We start from the raw sequence: 15,051 nt of genomic DNA on the forward strand, positions 1-15,051 counted from the left end.
TCTTCTTCTTTTCCACTTACTGACAAATACACTCTAACTAGAGTCACCAGGAAGAGACAAACTAACACAGCATCTTCTGGAATACTACACACACAGACAAGTATAGATGTCTAAGACAGGGAGTCACCAAATGGAGGCTTCCTGGCTCCCACCTTGGTTAATATTCCATCTTCCCGATGATTCTTCTGTAGGACATGCTGAAGGGCTAGTTGAATTTTCTGCTGTAATTTTTCTATTTTTACCTTTTCCTGCAGCCACGAGCGATCTAAAAGAAAGCAGGAAAATGGCTATAGTAGTTCTCTCATGTCACATAGTCAAGAGTTGTCCATCTGTTCCTCTGACTTTTTTTTTTGCCCAAGTTTACCAAAGTCCTTTTTTCTTTTGTTTATTTGTTTGTTAAATTCTTACCTTCTGTCTTAGAAGCAGTACCTTTGGAAGAGCAGTAAGGTCTAGGCAGTAGTGGTTAAGTGACTTGCCCAGGGTCACACAACTAGGAAGTATCTGGGGGGGCCAGATTTAAACCCAAGACCTCCCATCTCTAGTCCACTATGCTACCTAGCTGCCACTATAAAAGCCCTTTTAAATTCTGATGACACTGGTGCCTTCCTTCTGAGATCATCTCCAGTTTATCCTGCCTATAGCTTGTTGGTACATAGCTCTTTGCATTCTGTTTTCCCCATGAGTTTGTGATTCCTGAAAGCAGGGAATGTTTTTGGCTTTTATTGGTGTCTCCTGCACTCAGCAGAATGCCTGGGATTTCAGGGGCTTAAATGTTTCTGGATTGACTGATGAATCCTCAATATAGTCTCTTTTTGAATTTTTTAAAGCAGGGCATGCTTTGATATTTATAAGGGATAAACAGGGCACTTGAAAGACCATGAAATAACTTGTTTCTTAGAAGAGAAGTACGATCTCTTCACAAATGGATATAACATTTAAATGTAGTAAATATATGTATAAATCAATCAACAAGCATTTATTTAACTCTTACTCAATGCCAGGCACAGTGCTAAATGCTGAGGATATAAAGACACAAGATATAGTCCCAGGCCTCAAGGTGCTCACATTTTAAAGGAAGAAATACTATGCACACAAATAGATAAAACCAGTACTCAAGTCCTCAAGATAACATTTTTAGATGAAACTATAATGGCCTATAAGTGCACAAGGTATACCCATACCAAGTGTCCTTTCTGCCAAATATTAGAACTATCTTAAACTCTAAGGCAACCAAGAGATTTACTAGCAAATTATTTCAAGAAAAATAAGGTGCTTGCACAAATAATTTCATTGTAGCAAGTAGTAAACTAAAGGAACTTACAACTCAAGTATTAGTAGGCTATGAATAAAATAAAAGGTGAGAAAAATTCATGCAAGACAGTATCATAAGAGAAGGTAGAATGCTTTGGATAGTACATCTCCAACTTTTACTGTTAAAGTAAACAAGATGCATTCACATCATTTCATTTGGAATCTCTAACTATAGAATACTGCTTAATGAACTACCAGTATGACCCACTGTCAAACAATTGTTTTTTAAAGGTATTATTTGAATTGGTATACTTTGGAGGATTCTAATTTAGTAGTTTTGAGAAAATGTTTTTATCTAGTTTTGAAATGGAAGTTATACTTACTAATGTTAAAATCAGGAATTCTTTGCCTGAATAAACTTAAAGCTATTATTTTTGTTAATAGAAATCATCCTTACCTGCAGACATTAACACAAATGCAGAAAACAATGCAATCTCATCTTCAGTCAGGTGCATAGAACATAAACTCTTTCCAAATTCAAAAACAAAGCTAATAAAGTCTTCACAACCTGTCAAAATAAAAAATAAAGATCTTGGAATTTGGGCTAACATCTTGGAGAAAAGGATGTGGCTATCATACCAATTAGATATAAGAAGGATCTGGTTTGAGAATATTAAATGATTAAGACTCACATTTGGAAGCAGCCACAATATTTTTCTAAAAGCAAGCAGGTGGCCAAATGGACACAGTTCTCAACTTGGAGTCAAGAATACCTAAAGTTTTCTAAGCTAACTTCAGATATTTACTACTTGTGTGACCTCCCAGAAGTCACTTAAATTGTCTACTTCAGTTTTTTCCATCTGTAAAATGGAGATATTTATAGCACCCACCTCAAAAAGGTGTTGTGAAGACAAAATGAGAAAAATAAAATTGATTTTGCAAATTTTTAGTGTCACACAAATGCAAGCAGCTGCTACTACTATTGCTGCTATTACAGCTTTTATTTGGATTTTCAATGAAAAATTAATTTATAGATTGGTTAAAAACATACATAATTATTTTCACCCATTTTTGCTTCCTAGCTTACTTCAAGATTTTGAAAATCTACATTCTATGAATTTGCCAGTACAAAAGTTATAATCTCTGTTCTGACTTCATATGTACAAAATGAGTTTAAATGTTTTCTTTGATAGATTCATACACACTGGATGTGGTATGGTGTTTGTGTGTAGGCATTATAGCAGAATAGACGAGATATTGGAGCTGGCATCAGGAAATACTGGATTCAAATCTAACCTGGACATTAAGAAGCTATGTAACCTTGGGGAACTCACTTAACCTCTATAAGCCTCAGGCAACTTTCTAAAAGTATAAAATATTACTCAGAAATGGGTGCTATATGAGCAGACATCAATATATCAGGGAGCTGTAATTTTGTCAGTGTATGATTTTTACTGGTGCAAGGAGTTGCCACAATAGCAAAATCATAGTTCCTCAACATTGATGTATATTGATATGGCATTTTTTTTCTGAGAAATAATCTCTTTTCTTTCTAAATTTGGAATCCTTGCCTGTGCTTATATCAAGACTAACATCCAACTTCTTATCTAAATGATGTCAATAATTTTTACATAATTTACCATTCAGAGCACAAGCTGAAGAACATGACATACATTTCTCTTGATATTAGGCTAGATGTGATGGGAACTTCTAGTACTACACATAAGACATTTTAGCTTTCAAATAACTAGCCTCTATTTTGGATGACAAGAACCCTTCAAGCTGCTCTTTCTGTTGCCCTGGCAATGCGGCATAGGATTTTCTTACCTAAGGATTTGAATACATCAGGGCTAGCATATTTCCCATCAAAATATACGGTGTTGTTCTGAGAGTCAAAGGCACGGCACATTCTGATAAACACCACTTCCAAAGAGCCTACACATAAACAAAAATGGTTTGGTTTATAATATTTTAGGGAATTTAATCCTATACAATGAATACACATATGACTTTTAATGGTATAGGCGTTATAATGAGGACTCTATATAATTTAACTAGTAGGCCCCATAATCAAATGAATGGCATTCAGAATAAGTGAGATTACTACTATTATTAAAAATTATTGTACTGCAACTTCATTGGATTTTACAGAAGAGAGGATTAATTTATAAATGACAACCTTAGAATCATTTCTGTTTTCCTATGAAGAGTACTAGTGTTGCTAAAGGAAAGAAAAATGCTTCAACCTTTTAGCACACACACCTGCAGATATGTTATTTTTTAAACTGGTAATTGGTGTCTAGTGAGCACCATAAGCAACTCTCTTCACTCCCACTCCAAGGATACAGAGATAAATTTAATAAAAATTTAGGAATATAAACATAACACCAAACATATTTATTCATTCAGAACTCCCCCACAACGAGTGAACTGATTTTTTTAAATGACCATAAGCCATTTAAAGTCCATTTTTGCTAAGAGAAATATGAGCTAATGATAGCAGAGGGGGGAAAAAAGAACAAAAAAATAAACGATTCATCTCTGCTACCTTAACAATCATTTCTTTCACAAGCAGGGTGAAATGGGCCTTGAAATTTGCCTGCAAAGTACATACCTGCTTTTAAAAGCACAATTTGATCGTTTTGACACAGTTCCATAAATCCATCAATGCGTTTGGCAAACTCCACTACATACTGAATAGCTTCTGTTATTTTGACCGCGCATAACTGCCACATTACTTCCCTCTGCTGTGAAAGAGAGAAAACAGGTTACCATACAAAAATCACCCACAAAGTGGGCATAATTGGTTTAACTGGTCTAATGTTTTAAAATCCTTCTTAGGTGGTAGATGCCAATGATCAGGCTGTGTAAGGGTGTTCTAGGTACTTTATGTATGTAAAAGCAATAGTTTATCTATTTTAATTTAGATTCAGGAGATTATTTTCAAATCTCTCTTCTTCCTCTTTCTAGCCCCTAAAGGATTTTCTTTTTTGTTTGTTTTGGCTAGGACAAGGACAAACGAGAGAAGCTATGAACACAAATAGCATAAAGCCAAAGTACACCAGTACTTCAGCAGAGATAATTCCACCCAGCCTTTGGCAATGTGATGGTGCCTTCTTATTCTCATTCTTAAGTCATTTCAAAAGCAAACCTAAATGATGCTTTGCTGAGCCCTAATCTGCTTAGCTGCTTCCTAATATAAGTATGATTCTAGAATAAGTAGAGGGTAACCTGTCTGTCACAGTCAATTTCAGAGCTGTTCTGCCAGCATAAGAAAATAGAAAAAAAAAATCACCAGATACTTGAGTTTAGTTTTGACTTTATTACTAACTCTAGGTATGTATGACCTTGGCCAAGTAACTTCACTTCACTAGGTTTTTATTCCTTTCTAAACTTCCTTTTTAAGTCTGAGACTCCCATTGCCATGTTTGGTGTGATCTAGTATGTTCCAAAACTCCTACATGCCCTCTAAACAATTGATTCTTAACTTTAAAAAGTCTCAAGTGGATTCTATTTTACTTTCTGGCCTTTCAATCTCAAATGTAACAAAACACAAATATTCACTCACTTAGATTTTTAGAAGCTCACTTATATCATTAGTTTGCTGAAAGCGATGTGTACAACCTCACCAACACAGAGAAAGCCATATAGAATCACAAGCTGGATATGACATTTCCTTAATCTCCTACTTCAAACCCCCAACTCTCACCTCTTTAACCTGAGAATCTGAAAATATTTTCCAAACTTCTACCTTGTTTTGATAGTTTTCAATCTCTTCCTGGAGAAAGGTCTGCCATGTTATCTGTTGTAGCTCCTCTCTCAAGTACTGGCAAGTTTCCATATGTGACTTGGAAATATTCTGTGCAAGGTGTTCTAAATTAGAACAAAACAAAAAAGGTTAGAAAGCACAAGGATTTCCCCCTTTATATCTTTAAGCAAAATTCCAAAATCAAAAGAACTTTTTGGAGTTACTCTGGCATTTTTCATTACTTAAAACAAACAAATAAATAAGCTTATAAGTCAGGAGTTCTTAACTTGGGGTTTGTGAACTTCCCCCCACCAAAAAAGTAGTATAGTATAATAATTCTACCAATATAGCACAACTGAAATGTCTTAATGCAAAAAGGAGGAGGGAGGACAGAATAAAAAATTGATCAAGAACCTCTGCTCCAAATCATTATGAACAATGCACTGAGCACTCAGTTTAAGAAGTAAGACTGAGTACTTTGGACTTGCAAACAGACAAGGAATGGAAACTTTTAGAAATTCCTGACCTTGATAACATTCTGTACCTCTACTAGGATGCCTGGGAATGAATGAACATTAAGCCAGATGCCCCAGTAAGAACTAATTTGACAGCAGGTAAAATTAAATCAATTCATTTAAAATATATTCAAGAGATCTCTGAACTTAAGGTAGTACCTCATCCCTTTCTCTGATGGACAGAGATCTGTACAGGTATCTCTTGTGCAAATGATTACACGGTGAGAATTTAGTCTTGATTAATTAGAAAATTACATAGCTTCACAAATATAGAAATAGATAATGGAATCGATGAATAAGCATTTAGTGAATGCCTATTATGTACCTAGTACTATATCAAATTCTATAAAGGACACAAAAAGCTATGCTATGGTCTCTGCCCTCAAGGACTGTCTCTGCCTTGTAAGGAAGACAGGACTTACACATAGAAAACAAAAAAGTATTGGGCAGTTTAAAGTTAAATAGAATTATATGTCATGTAAGAAAGAGAGAATAACTATTGTGAGAGAACAGGAAGGGAGAGATCGATGTTAGATAATTGGAAAATGCTTCTTGGAGAAGGTAATTCCTGAGAAGACTCTGAGAAATAGATTTTAAGAGGTAGTGTGTGTGTCTGTTTACACATTATCAAGGAAATCAAAACATTATCAGGGAAATAATATTGGATAGGTTAAGCTGAATTAGTTACCAGAAATAATATCAAGATATAGAGTTTAAACTTAGTGAGGAAGAGAAATGGAAGATTAATTCTGCAGTAGAAAGCTGTTTCAGAAATCTAGATGTTAGGCAAATAAGTTCTGAAATAGGAATGGTAGTGCTGAGAATTGAGTTGAAGGGCTGAAATCAAAGGTTATGTCAAAAGAATATTAAATAATAGTATCTGGTGACACTAAACATATATTAAGGAGAATAGACTTGGATGCTAACTTGGCAATACTGTCCCAAATTCCCATTTATCCAGAAGATGGTTACAACCTGAGCTGAACAGAACAAGAATCATCTGTAGAAACCACCTTAGAATGATGATTTTGCAGAAGGTTATAGGTAAAAACAAAGTAGTACAAAAGGTAACAGGGAAGTAACAATGCTCAAATAATCCTGAAACAAGGCACTGAACTGTCTTCCAAAGAAACATATCTTTCTTGATAGGACGTTTCCTTTAATTTCAATAACTTTTTCAAATAAATTATTTGTAAAAGTTTAAATTGAACTTGACCAATTCAAATGTCGAATGTCGAATCAGCTGAGGTTGACATAGATTGTAAAAGTTTCCAGTGCTATTGCCAACAGTAGAGAACATGGCAAGTTGAACTGTATAAAAATCCTGTCCTGAGGCCCCTTACAGACCTGGTCTACCCCAGAGGCTTGGCCCCAGTAAAACTGGAATGGCCATTCTCTCGTCCTTTAAACTTGCTGCCAGCCAGGACTTGTGCTCATGAGGCAGAAATTTGTTTTTCATGCTGCTGCCCATGGTATAATTAATCCATTTTGTGCTGCAGTAAGTACTTCTAGTTAATGAGTCAACAGCTGAATGAACTGTAGCTCATCATGTAAAATGGGTCCATCTTTCTTGAGTACTTGCCCCCACTGCCTTCTCCCTACTTCTAGACCAGTCAGTAAAAAGGGGTACAACTGAATGTTTGAATGCAAATGACTCACCAGTAGAGGGCAGTGACCACATTCTCACCAGTCTTATAAAGTCTCACCAGTTTTATAAAGTTTTTGATTATGACTCACAGACTCTTTATATACTAAGTTCTGATTAAGTTCAGGTTTTTTAGGAAATTGTATTGCTCTTTGCAAAGCCTCTCTCAAACTGATGAAAAGCAAGGAACTTAGTTTATTTCTTCTAACAAAGCTTTATTTCTCAATTATGGAAATGGAAAAAGAAAATAACTTTCATTTTCTACACAGGTCTCCAGGGTGGTTAGATTGTGCTATCTAAACCAAATATAGAACTTCATGATGGTGCCAAATTATTGAACCAGATATTTAGACGTGTTTCTATTTAAAACAAAGGTGGGGTGGTTGGGGGAAGAAGGAGGTATGTACGATGCCACTGGAAAGCAAGATGCCATTATGAGAAGAATGAATTGGGCTTTTTAAATTGGCAGAGTAGCATATGCTAATCTATAGATGTGATTTTTATCACATCTTGTAATTGCTATGTCTTTGCTAATCAAAATCTAATGACAAACATTGTGACATCATACTATTGTGAGTTTAGGATTTCGTTTATTTAATGTTTAAGACTTGAACACTAAACTTAAAAACAACAACAAATTACTTTAAATTCTAGAACATTATCACCTACCTTGCTAGTTCCTGTCATAATATGCTTATCCTCTGAGATCTTTATTTCAATTAAATAATAAGACTAAAGTGTCTCCTTTGTTCGAGACACAGAACTTTTAAAGAACAACATCAAATCAAATTACATATTTGTTCAAGCCAATTCTATTTTAGTTCTACATTTCAGACTGACATTATTCGGAGGGGGAAAGGGCAGACTAAGCTTTTACATAGCACCCTATTATGCCAGGCATTGCACTACAACGTTTGAAAGACCCTTATGTACAGTACCTACACAAATACTTGGGTCACTGGGTCCCAATTCCCACTCTACTGAAATCATGACATTGATTCTGGTGTTTTTAGTCCTGTTAAAGCAACAGTGCTATGTACAAAGACAACAATAGAGAACAGCCCAGAGCAAACAGAATTTATGGCCAATAAAATTTAAATAATATGGGTCATTAAAATTGTTATTTTTCAACCAAACTCTTACTTATCTCTGATAATCTTGTTTTCCTCACGTTTCTGTTTTAGGGCCAAATTGAGATTATAAGATAAAGAGTTCTGGGTCCAGTTCAAGAAAAGCAACAATAAAATAACCTGGCTTCGAGTTTAGAGATTTCTCCATTAATTAAAAAAGATGGGAAGACACCTTTAACACTCTTCGGTTGCTAAAGCTGAAGCTTGAAATATTCCTGCTATTATGGACTTAGATTTATAAAAGATATTAATGGTAAAATGTAGGGGAAAATCTATTTTAATTTCAGAAAGCTATGACAAATAACAAAAATCCACTCCTTCTCTTAGGGGAAAAAAAGTTTTTTAATGGAGAAGGAATGAAAAGAAGGCAGGAGAGATCCCTCAAATTAGAAGAGTACAGGTCTATAGAAAACAAATGAGGATTCCAATTGCTTACAAAGTCTTTCTGCTCCTGCTGTTTATTTCCCCTCTGAAGTCTTAATTCTCCCATTGTCACAGATCAGTCATTTCCACAGCAACTCACTGAAAGGCCCCAAAGGATTAGAACCTTGAGTAAGGAATCACCAGGAGGAGCAGATTCAACTCAGAAACCAGCACTGGTTCTCATCAAGAGTCCCCTAATAATAGTACCATGCTTTGAATCCAATCAAAACAACAAATGACAATTTCCTAGAAAGGACATTTCATTTTCTTAATGTTACAGTTCTAAGTTTAATCTAAGGTACCCTAACAATGGTAGCCATGAAAAAAATTACAATTATTTTTGCACTCATTAGTAAAGTGAACAGATTGGGTAGCAGGTATCCATTGCCAAAATATGTGGAAGAGTGAACAAGACTATAGCTGATGTTAATTTTTAGAGAATTTGGTATTTTAGAGAATTTAGAGAATATGGTAATAACTGGAAATAGATCAAAGTAATCAATGGTAATATTTCCTAAATTCCTGTGGAATTTGAACTTTCTGTTGGAGACAAGCATTTCCTTACCTCTACTGGTGCTTTACTGTCAATTCAATAATTGACTAAGCAATGAGGAAATGACTGCACAGGAAGGAATTGTAGGGTTACCCAAATGATAAGGTCTGCTACAATTTCTAATAGCATACTCGTCAGGAGAAAGCTAAATGTGTTAACTTTTTGTTCAGAGGGTATTATTAAAGCAATTACGGAAACTTTTCTCTCTTATTACCTAATTCTGCCATGGATACAGTCGGAGAAGTCTCTCCATTTGTGAAAGAGCAATAGGGGAAGAAGCCCGATGCTGGCGTGTAGTCACATATTGGTTCTGGTTTGATTCCATTAATATCAAGACCCGACTGATCTGGAGAAGGCTGTATGTCTAAGTAGAAGCTGCTAACTGCAGAGTCTGCTTTGCTACCTTCAGGGGTATGACCATCAATGTAATTACTGAGGTCGTCGTGAAGCTCCGTTAGCCCATTGGTGGTGATATTGTACGTTGGTGTCAATGGCTCTGCCTCTCCAGGCTGCTGCTGGTGATCTCGCTGCTGTTGCTGCATTCGGTGTTTCTGGACCTCGGCGTATAAGCTGTCCCTCTGCTTTTTTGACATCCGACCAAATTTTACAGCTGTAGTGCGAAAAAACAAAAGAAAACCCAGACATACAAACATATACCTATCCATGCACATATATAAATAAGCATCCATTTGGGCACCTAAAAAATAAATATGTATGTATGCACACACATAAATGTGCTTTGGTACATTATAATCATTTTCTTTAATATCTTCTACAGAATTGTAAGACTGTATGCAATGAAACAAATCCCAATAACGTATTTTTTCTTCAGATGCTTATTAGATGCATGCCTGGGCAAGAAATTCACCTCTCTTATCCTTAGTTTCCTCATCTGTAAAATGGGAATAATTATAACAGCAGAGATATAATAGATAATATTATATATTTACATATACATATATAATAGGAAATAATAGTGCCTACCTCTTGGGGTTATTGTGAGGATCAAATGAGATAATATTTGTGAAGCACTTAGCATATTACCTGGCACATAATAATGCTTTATTCTGTCCCCCAGGCCAACCACTGACATTTTTATATTTTAACTCCATTCTGTATTCTAGACTTTGCTTTATCTTCTTCCTCATTTTGAAGCATCTTTTTATCATTTTTTTTCATGGTAGACCCTACAGCATCACTGGGACCCACTTTTCAGAAAGTGTACAGTACCATTCTGCTATTATGTGTCTCAAGCTATTAACACTTGAATTTTGGCTTTAGTGTTTCTCCCTTGGGATGTGCCTCTAGGTACAAAATGAAGAGGATAATTAGGGCAGCTATCTGGGGATTATCCAGCTTGTACAATTATTTCTCCTGAAACAATCAGATCACTGAGAAAAAAGTATTTATTAGCTTGAATCATTCCCATAAAAGATCATAATTCTCCATTTTACAGAAGTAAACAGTCTCTGTTGAGTGTTACTGATGATATTATAGTTAGAAATTACATCTAGAAAATATGGATTAATTCATATGAACTTCCACCTTATTGTTTCAGGGGAAGAAAAATGATAATGAGTTTGTTGGCTTAGGTCAACACACTAGATAGTTGTTGGACTTTTTTTATGCCAAAAAAAAATTGCAACATACTACTTCTGTTTCCCCAGAGGAAATAAACTGATTAATATGGAACATCAGTTAGAGTGATTAAAACTTGGGTGGAAAAAATAGCAAAACCTAGGTGAACCACTGTAACCTGACTGAATGTGGCCCAGGAGTTTAAGTTCATAAGTTATCATTCTTACATTTAAGAATTACAAAGCACTTTACACATGTTATCTTGTTTGAACTTCACAAGCACCTTGTGAGGTAAGTGCTATTATTACCCCAATTTTAAAGATGAAGAAATTGAGGGTGAGAGTAGTTAAGTGAATTATCCAAGGTCACACTGTTAATAAGAGCTGTATTTGAACTTAGGTCATCCTGATTCCCCAGTCCAGCTTTTTGTCCATTGCCACCTAGCTGCCTGTAATTTCCCCAAAGAGTATGTATCATTTATCTTTTAAAAAAAAAATCAGAGACCTTGAGGCCATTTTTCTAAAACAATTTAAATATATATATATATATATATATTTCATTACATTCTTTGAATAGATTTAGGTGGAATTGTTACTGTTCCATATGTATAACTACACAGTAACTTTTGTCTTATCCTATAGTGGCTTCATAATAATACTTTGCAAAATAAGAAAGAAAAACTGTTCTTGAGAAAATATATTCTCATCCTGTGACTTTAATTTACAGGTTCCCAAGCAACACCTAATTTTGTCAGCTCAGTGCCAACAGAAGAGAAAATCTGCTGGCATTGCACATCACAGGAATTTCTAAGAATATGGTGTAAATTGTTTGTGACCTGCATCTGTCAGCTCCCCAAATTTTCAGTTTTATTCTTTCATATTCCAAGAGCCATGCATATATACCATCACCATTGTGGGCTGCAATCTGTGTAAGTAGCAGGTCCACAGGAGTTTCTGAATGTTGGATTCCATCAGTAGGGCAGCCTTTATTTGACAGCATGCTCAGTAAGCTGAAGTTGTTTCCTACAGGGTGGTCCTTTAAAAAGAAACCTCATTAGAAAAGACATTATATTCAATTGGATCTTATGAAAGGACCATCCTGCATTATGAAATGACCTTAAATATACATAATGTGCTTTTTGCCCAGTTTCCATGCATTTGAGTAACAGTCTTACAATCTGGTGTTGATTATTTAGAACACTCAAGATAGTTTCCCAGGCAAATCTAGAAAGTCTTATAATTGGATGGATGGTAGATAGTTTCTTCTTCTTAAAATATTTTTCCTTAATGAAAAGAACATTTATTACTGATCCAAATATTTGACTTTAGCATACAGTTTTCAAAAATATGCACTTGAAGTAAAAATTTATATGCTCTGGATGTCAATAATTCTTTTGGGATAAAGCATCAGTCTACAAAACTATAAATTCAGGGGAGGTGCTTTGCTACCTGGCAAAATCTAACAGGAATTCAAGTATGAAGGGGGAAAAGATTTACATTTACCTTTAATCAGTACATCTCCATATACTATCTTAAAGACATCCATTGGAAATGTTCTGACATACTTCCCTTGTCATACCCTCACTGAATCAGCTTAAACCAATTATCTCTGTGGAATTGTAGCAAATTGGATCAACATTTACATTACAACAGGAAACAGGGGACTATATGAAAGTGCCTGGTTCATATCTTAAGAGGCATTTTAACAATCTCATCCTAAGAAAGAGTGTCACTCTGACTTAGTAACACTCAAATTGGGAGTACTCACCATCTCGAGACATCCCTACAGCAAGGCATTTCTGTAATCGACAGTGTTGGCAGCGGTTTCTACTAGTTCGATCAATCAAACAATTCTTCTGCCGAGGACAAGAGTATGTGGCATTACTTTGCTGACTCCTCCTGAAAAAGCCCTGTGATTTAAGTCATAAAATGCAAAAACAGTAGGTTAGTATCAATTTTATCTACCCAATGCTAAAGACAGTATACTGAGTGGCATTAATATTTAATGGAGAATTAAACTTGTATTGGAATCATCTAGGAGATCATTAATGAAATTAAAGCTAGTGTTGTTGTTGTTTTTTCCCTGAGCAAAATTAATCTCCTGAGTCCAATCCTACAGTCCTGACACATGCAAAACTTTCTTTAATTTCAGCAGGGTTGCATGGGGTATTGGACTTGGTTCCATTTTTGTGGCATTGATGGGTAAAAGAAATTACCTAGGAAAAGAAATGGAAGTAAATTGATCATTCACCTATGTTTTCTGCAGATTTCTAAGATATTTATTGCAAAAAAAAAACACACCAAAAATGAAAATACTTTTCTATGATTTCCAAAGGCTAAAAGCTAACTCAACATCGGAAATTATGGTTGGCTTGGGTCCCAGAAATAGCACTGAGAGTGTCCCTGCTCCTTTGAGCTCATTTATTTAGTTCAGCTTTGGATAAGTCATTTCAATGGTCTGGATATCAGTTTCTTCATCCATAAAATGAGGTAGTGAATTAGATGATTACTGACTTTTCAATCAGGATCACTTCTTTTTCCTGGCCTTTAATTAAACAGTCAATAAACAATTATTAAGTGCCCATTATGTGCCAACCACTATGTTAAACCCTAGGGATACAAAGAAAGACAAAAGACAGTTCTTAAGGAGCTCACAGTCTAATGGGGTAGGCAATATGAAAACAACTATGTACAAAAGAACCATATATAGAATGAATGGGAAATCATCAACACAGGCAAAGTACTTGAAGTAAGGGGGACTCAGAAAGACTTCCTGTAGAAAGTGGGGGGAGGAGGAGGGTGGGAGAGGGAGAGAGAATAGGCTATAAAGGCCAAAAAGAGGGTTTTATTATTTGTAAATCTGATCAGGGTGAGAGCAGGGGAACAGGGGAGCAACTTGTGGCAGTCAGACCAATTAGTAAGCTACTGCTTGCTATTGATCAAATAAGATAATATCTAAAAGCAATTAGCATAGTTATCTTTCCCCAATGGATTGTAAGCTCCTAGAGGGTAGGGACTGTCTTTCCTTTTTTATATTTTTCTCACCAGCTCTTCAAACAGAACTCATTTTAGCTATCTGGCACAAACATTTATTGACTACTTAATAAATATTTATTGGCTATTTGAGGTGATGAAGGTCCATATTAAAATGGTGGCAGTATCAGAGGAAAGAAGGGGTTTATGTAAGAGATGCTACAAAGGGAAAAATTAAAGACTTTGGCAATAGATGGGACTAAGGGTAAGAGGGAACAAGTAGTTGAGGATGACACCTAGGTTTTTAGTTTGGGGGCACTTGGGGGAATGGCAAATATACAACGAATGTTAGAACTGGAAGATAACATATATACACTAATTAAATGTAAGTTGAATTGAAATCAATTTTCTCCCCTCACTTCCCAGATCAGGAAACTAAAGCCCAGGGGGAAAATTTTTGCCCAAGGTCACAGTATTACTCAGAAGCATAATAACTAAGTCTAGGTCTGTACTTATCAAGATCCTTTACCCTGTATATCTAAATGGTATTGTTTAATTGTGTCCCATTCTTTGTGACTTCATTTGTTCTTGGCAAAACCTCTGGAGTGATCTGCCATTTTCTTCTCCAGCTCATTTTAAAAATGAGGAAACTGAGGCAAATGGAGTCAAGTGACTTGCTCAGGACCATACAGTTGGACAGTGTCTGAGCCCAGCTTTGAATTTAGGAAGATAAGTCTTCTTGATTTCAGATACAGCATTATCCATTTTACCATCTACCTGTTCCTCCATCTAGATGGTACCTGAACTCTTAGTACTCAGTGTCTTGGCAGAATAATGATGTTGGTAGACTTCCTCAGCCCTTTGCGGTTTTTAATTATAATGTACCTAGAGGAAATTTCTTGATGCTCAGAGAAGCAGAGGAGGTGGTTTTGATATCAGCAAGATATATAATCCACTCATACAAAGGATAATGGTAGAAGTTGGAAGATAATAGATAAAGGAGAAGGCAGTCTTTTAAGGAAACCAGTAGTGTAGTGTGGGAAAATGACCACCGTACGTGCTTACTCTAAGCACAAATTCATGGATATCCTTTGGGGAATATATAATTCCATTGGGGAATACATAATCCCCCAAAAGGGGATGGATTTAAGAGCCAAGGCAAATTATAGTATATGTCCTGCTATACCATGAAATGCCAAAGGTAACTAAAATCACATAAGGTCAACATGCAAGCCC

At 35.6% G+C, this 15,051-nt stretch overlaps 1 protein-coding gene across 7 annotated transcripts in view; it reads right to left on the reverse strand.

The window, feature by feature from the left end:
• RORA (RAR related orphan receptor A) overlaps window positions 1-15,051 on the reverse strand; it is an 898,340-nt gene that overhangs the window by 9,915 nt on the left and 873,374 nt on the right. For 5 of the 7 annotated variants that reach the window (XM_056820205.1, XM_007479516.3, XM_007479522.3 and 2 more), the window contains 7 exons: window positions 12,611-12,752; window positions 9,480-9,875; window positions 5,003-5,124; window positions 3,866-3,998; window positions 3,079-3,186; window positions 1,709-1,819; window positions 153-265 (listed from right to left, as the gene is read on the reverse strand). In XM_056820205.1, coding sequence (XP_056676183.1) covers window positions 153-265; window positions 1,709-1,819; window positions 3,079-3,186; window positions 3,866-3,998; window positions 5,003-5,124; window positions 9,480-9,875; window positions 12,611-12,752 — 1,125 coding nt within the window. The remainder of the gene's footprint in view (window positions 1-152; window positions 266-1,708; window positions 1,820-3,078; window positions 3,187-3,865; window positions 3,999-5,002; window positions 5,125-9,479; window positions 9,876-12,610; window positions 12,753-15,051) is intronic. The other 2 variants (XM_056820207.1, XM_007479519.3) reach the window with 1 other exon arrangement.

Source organism: Monodelphis domestica, chromosome 1, assembly GCF_027887165.1.
Source record: "Monodelphis domestica isolate mMonDom1 chromosome 1, mMonDom1.pri, whole genome shotgun sequence".
In the NCBI taxonomy this organism is placed as follows: Eukaryota; Metazoa; Chordata; class Mammalia; order Didelphimorphia; family Didelphidae; genus Monodelphis; species Monodelphis domestica.